The sequence below is a fragment of the Histoplasma capsulatum genome, genomic scaffold (genome assembly GCF_000149585.1).
Source record: "Histoplasma capsulatum NAm1 scaffold_6 genomic scaffold, whole genome shotgun sequence".
Lineage (NCBI taxonomy): Eukaryota > Fungi > Ascomycota > Eurotiomycetes > Onygenales > Ajellomycetaceae > Histoplasma > Histoplasma mississippiense.
In genome coordinates, this window is record NW_001813977.1 from 2,060,705 (window position 1) to 2,066,031 (window position 5,327).

A 5,327-nucleotide genomic window follows, 5' to 3' on the forward strand; every position below is an offset into this window, starting at 1 on the left:
CATACTCGATTCTGAAGACAAAGCGGTAGGTCCAGTACTGTGAACAAGGGTGACAGCCCTTGATGGTATGCACCATGGAGACGGGTATTTGAGACGTGGCCATTGAGCTGAGGATGTGTCCTAGAACCTGAAACATGGCCCAGAGGTAGTGTGGTCTTTATGACATCAACGGATGGCTTTCGCAAACCATTTTTTAGAGCGGGAATAGCTCGTCGGAGGGAGGGGAATAGGGACGCGAGAGACGCGAGGATGGAGCACCATATCGATACAAAGGCGAATTGGATGATTGTAAGAGTAATTGGTTTTGGAAGAGTATTCAGGATGGACTTGGAGGAAGTGTTGGTGAGAGCGGAGGTCATATACCAGATGACGCAGAGACCCTATTCGGCCATACATCACGAATTGGATTAGATTTTCTCAACCTCCGCAGGAAAAAAGAGTGAACACAGCCAAAAAGAGAAAAGAAAATAAAAGAAGAGCGTACAATGAGTTTATACGACACAGGAGCTTTCAAGGCCTCCGCGAGCTCCTGGGCATTGACACTGACGCTTGTGCCACGATCTCTAAAGCCGTCGATGGCTTCACTGATACTTTTTCGCGGGCGCTGTTTAGGACCCACGGGAGAGAGAGAAGCTTGTTTCCGCGGCATCCATCTGGTAGGCTGTGAGTAGTGTAACGACTGATGAGCAAAGAGGGGGTCATTGTTGAGGCCGTTCTGGTCGGCCGTGACGGGCGCAACGGTGTCGTCGAAGAGCGGGAATTTATCCAACGGCGAGTCCTGGGAGGTGGTGGACGTGGCCATCTTCGTCTTCCAATTGGGCGACAGCGCAAACGAATGCAGGCCCGTACCAACAACTGTTGTGGTGCTCATGCTCGGGCCGGGGTCAAGCAGCGAGGAGACAGTGTGTTGGTGGTGGTGGACGTTGAAGGTGGCTGTTTGAGAGGTGTTGGAGAGAAATGTTCTTGAGAGGATGATGATGACGACGAGCGGCCACACCTGTGGTATATCATGTGACAGTACAATGAGTCCCGTTTGCGAGCTAGTGAGGGTTGTTTTAGACAACCCCCGGCCCAAGCTAAACCGGGCCTGGCAGCAACCATGGATGCAAATGTCATTAAATCTATCTAACTATTACCACCGTTCTGGTCACTGGCTGGAATCGCACGCATACAGCGTAGTGATTATCACCCCTGAATATTCGTTGAAAATCCCTATTAAATTAGCACGGGTGCCGCCCAAATAATCCCGCAAACCGGAATTAACTCTACCTCTCCGGCATGATGAAGCCATAAAAGTGATCAACCGCTTTTGGGGGGAAATTAAGGAACATCGGTTAGCCATTGAGGCACAACCTCGAGGGAAAGAGGCGTGGCAATCACCGGTAAATTCGTTGACCAGGACTCGCAAATAACGATCGCACCATCCTTCTACATACTACTCTGTACTCTGCTGCTATTGGAGCTTGGGTTTTATTGGAAGCTATTAGCTATTTGAACTTGCGCTTGGCGGCACAGCTCCTGGAGAATAGTTATGCCGTGCCGCCCGGTTGACCATTTCCTGAGAAGTTGAATTCAAGCTCAATGAGATATACCCACACATTCTTAGATCTCTCTCACCCAACCGCCAGCCTTCTTGCTGCGTATATTCCAGGGGCAGCACGCTTTTGCCGCCGAAGGACATTAGAGCCAAGCATTTATATACCCAAGCACCTAGGTACTACGCAGTATATAACACTGGAGAGGATAGCGCTGCTATTCATTTTGTGTTCACTGATTGAGCATGTCTTACAATTGACGCGGCAAAATGAGTCTGGCGGACTTCATTGGTTTTGTATTTTTTAATTCTGACTCTCTGGTATACCCCATATCGTCGTATCTAAAAAAAAAATAGTTACTAAACGATGATGATGATGATGATGATGATGCTTCATTTCGATAACGGTAAAGGAAGTTAAAACAAGCAGTGTGTCTTCCACGAATAATGTATCCCTTGTTAGCCGAACCCTTTTTATTGTCACGCTCATCGTTTATTTTATTATTATTTTGGCTTCATTATGCATTGGGGGCAGACATCAATGCAGTGCCCATGCTACAGCCAGCAGAATCGGATATGGATGTGAATAGAAGTCCAGCATCAGTTTCTATCTTGGGAACATGGCATGTTCTTGGTCCGTTTAAAACTGGCACAAGAGGTAAGTAAGTATATCAATTCATATATTTGCTGTTAAAGCAACACCAACAGGAACAACAACAAATATATAATAGATATGCTGAAAAACTAATTTCCGTTTGCATAAAACACCTGCAGAAGCAACATGGGGCGCAGATCCGCTCGAGGTACTCGGCGGATTCCGCAATATTTCGTATGACTCCGACCCGGCTGCTAGATTCAGCAGTGCCTTGGGTGCCAACGGAACCGTTGGCTGGTCTGTCCTGGGGGTGATCGAGTCAGAACAGGGCAATCATGCATCTGCCAAGGCAAAGGTTGACCTCGACATCGGTTTTCCGGATGTAGACTGGGAGTTTCTCCGGTCTGTTTATGGCTGGGCGGGAATGCAGTATCAGGCCTGGGCGCGGGGGTGTTTGACTGTGGCGTCTGGAGCTGGAGCTGATGACCGCAGCGGTGGTAATACAGCTACCGTCTCCATGTTTACAGACGGACTGCTAGAGGTATGGGTTGACGGACAGCTGTATTTCGGCGGCGATTTTTATACATATCGGCGGGCGCCCGTGCTTTTGAAACTGGTGCCTGGGCCACATGTTGTTGACATCAGGTTGGTGAGGGATGTGAGGGCGTTGGGTGGGGTGGGCGAACCACGGATACGAGCTGTAGTGGAAGTTCAGTTGATGCAGTCTTCCCTGTCCAGTGACAGCACTGACGCCGGTGAGGTGGTGCCAGGCCTAGTTGTGGACGAGGATAGTGTTCTTGTTGCAGAAGTCGTGGAGGGGAAACTTACTAGTTCCCTTGCTTCTGTTATCGTACGGAATGTTCGTGATGAATGGGCCGATATAACGGATATCGATTCTGTTTCTGATACGCAATCCGCCAGGCCTATTCTCTCATTGGTCAATAGTCCAATTACCCTCGCTCCACGCCAGTCGCGCCCAGTAGCTTTTAAGATCGATTTCGACGGCCCAATCCCCTCAAACTTCTCCCTCCAACTCACCTATAAGGTCCAGTCTGCGAATCAACCGTGGAAAACAAACCCTGTGACTGCGCCCGTCACAACGCGGAGGATGACAGATGCCCAAAAGTATACTTTCCTCCACCCCGGCGGCATAGTATCCTACGCCATCTTACGGCCCCCGTTGAATTCGTCCTGTAATTCCACCGGCGGCGGCGACGGTGATCATACACTCCCCATTCTAGTTGACCTGCACGGCGCGGGCCTCGAAGCTGCTAGTGAGCAGGTTAGACATATGCTGGATGCTGCCTATGGAATATGTGCATGGATGCTGTTCCCGACAGGTGTCACACCATGGAGCGGGGATGATTGACGTGAGTTCTACTTCCTATTTCATGAGGTAGAAGAGGTTTATACTGATTCTTGCTCACGTGGATGATAGATACTTGGGGCGCCGCCGATGTGCAGGCTGCGGTTGATGCTATTCCAGCTTGGATGCAGGCGGTGGGTTGGGACGGGTTGGGGGTGTCCTTGGACGATTGGCTTGTGTCTGGCCATTCGAATGGAGGCCAAGGGACCTGGTTCTTCCTCACGCATCAGCCTGATAAACTTATCGCTGCTGCTCCGGTTTCGGGATATTCGTCCATCGAAAGTATGCTATAACCGATATTATTTGAATAACATATTCGTGGACATTGAAAAGGAAACTAACGTCAACACTTCTCCCCATCCCATTTCAGATTACGTGCCATTTACCATGTGGCATGATGCACAAGCTGCTATCGCAAGCGTCATCCAGACAGCTCGGCAGAGTTTCAAGCATGAATTGCTTGTGGAAAACTTCGCTGGAATCCCCATTCTCCAACAGCATGGTTCTGCAGACAAAAACGTCCCTGCATACCATTCACGCCTATTGCACCAGCTAATCTTGGAAAATGGCCGCCACTCCGAATACTATGAACTTCCAGAAAAGGGTCATTGGTTTGATGGCGTCTTAACCACGCCCCCACTACTAGATTTCTACTCTCTCCATACTAGCAATACTTCCGCCTACAGCAACCTTCTGCCCGAGAAATTCTCCTTTTCCACCCCTAACTCAGGAGATATGGGGTCCCGAGGCGGCATCATGGTGGACCAACTGTCCTCGCCAGATAAATACGGACACATGCAAGTGATGCGCGAAGGGGGGGCAAGGCAGTGGCGCCTGAAGACTCGTTATGTGCATCGTTTCCATCTTGTCCCATCAAGAATGCGTGGGACAGCATACCCCACGGATATCGTGGTGGTGGATGAAAATGATGGTTCTGAAACGCCATTTAGAGCCCCGCCCGCTGACACCGCTTACTCCTCATGGTTCGTCAAAGATGAGGCCACGGGCAAGTGGACTGTTTCTACCGATAATTCATGGCAGGACGATATCTGGCAGCGGTACGGTCGGCAGAATGGCGCCATGGATGCGATCCTTCATTCGATGGGTAGATTTACTATAAGGATCTGCTCGCCCGCCAGCAGTGGAGAGGAGCAACTAATGAACGTAGCGCTGCAGATCAGCCGTAACTTGCTACAGTATTTCGCGGCAGATTCGCAGATTCTACCACCACAAACTACATGCAACAGCGATGACAATGATAATCGCATGATCGAAGAAGAGGAGGAACTGCGCGGTTCGGGAAACCTCATCACCATTGCAATCGGGAATGACTTGCCACCGCCACCCTTATCCGCCCTCGACTTGTTCCCTATCCACATCGCCCATGACCACCTGACAATCCACACTGCAGCCTCTAACAGCCACTCATCTCGCACAACCACAAAATCTTACCCCTTTGTACCAGACCTAGGGGCCATATTTCTGCGTCCACGCTCGCGCCAACGTCTCGAGCTGGTCGTATGGGGCGCAGACGTAGGCGGGCTACAGCAAGCGAGCCGCCTCGTACCACTTCTGACGGGCGTTGGGCAGCCTGATTTTGTGGTTCTGAGTGAGCGATGTCGATGGCAGGGTTTTGCTGGCGTGCGTGCTGCTGGATTTTTTGACTTCCGGTGGCAGGTTTCCTCGGGGTCGTATGTGTACTGATTGTAATGCGATGATTATTTGTTTTTGCTGTTCTTCTTCTTCTTCTTCTTCACCAATGTTTTGCCGTCTAATATAGGAGTGGCTAGATATGGTGTTTTCTTTCTTCTTATTTGGCGAAATAGATACCC

At 50.1% G+C, this 5,327-nt stretch overlaps 2 protein-coding genes across 2 annotated transcripts; one reads left to right on the forward strand and one right to left on the reverse strand.

Annotated features, from left to right (window-relative positions):
- Positions 1–120: 120 nt before the first annotated feature.
- HCAG_06930 (predicted protein) lies at positions 121–1,681 on the reverse strand (the record flags this gene model as incomplete). Its single annotated transcript, XM_001539275.1, has 6 exons — positions 121–155; positions 188–380; positions 485–997; positions 1,173–1,191; positions 1,270–1,306; positions 1,618–1,681. The coding sequence occupies 6 exons, from the start codon at positions 1,679–1,681 to the stop codon at positions 121–123; spliced, it is 861 nt and encodes a 286-aa protein (XP_001539325.1).
- Positions 1,682–2,086: 405 nt separating this feature from the next.
- HCAG_06931 (predicted protein) lies at positions 2,087–5,199 on the forward strand (the record flags this gene model as incomplete). Its single annotated transcript, XM_001539276.1, has 4 exons — positions 2,087–2,192; positions 2,309–3,411; positions 3,594–3,777; positions 3,866–5,199. 4 exons carry the CDS (start codon positions 2,087–2,089, stop codon positions 5,197–5,199), a joined length of 2,727 nt encoding a protein of 908 aa, XP_001539326.1.
- Positions 5,200–5,327: the final 128 nt, after the last annotated feature.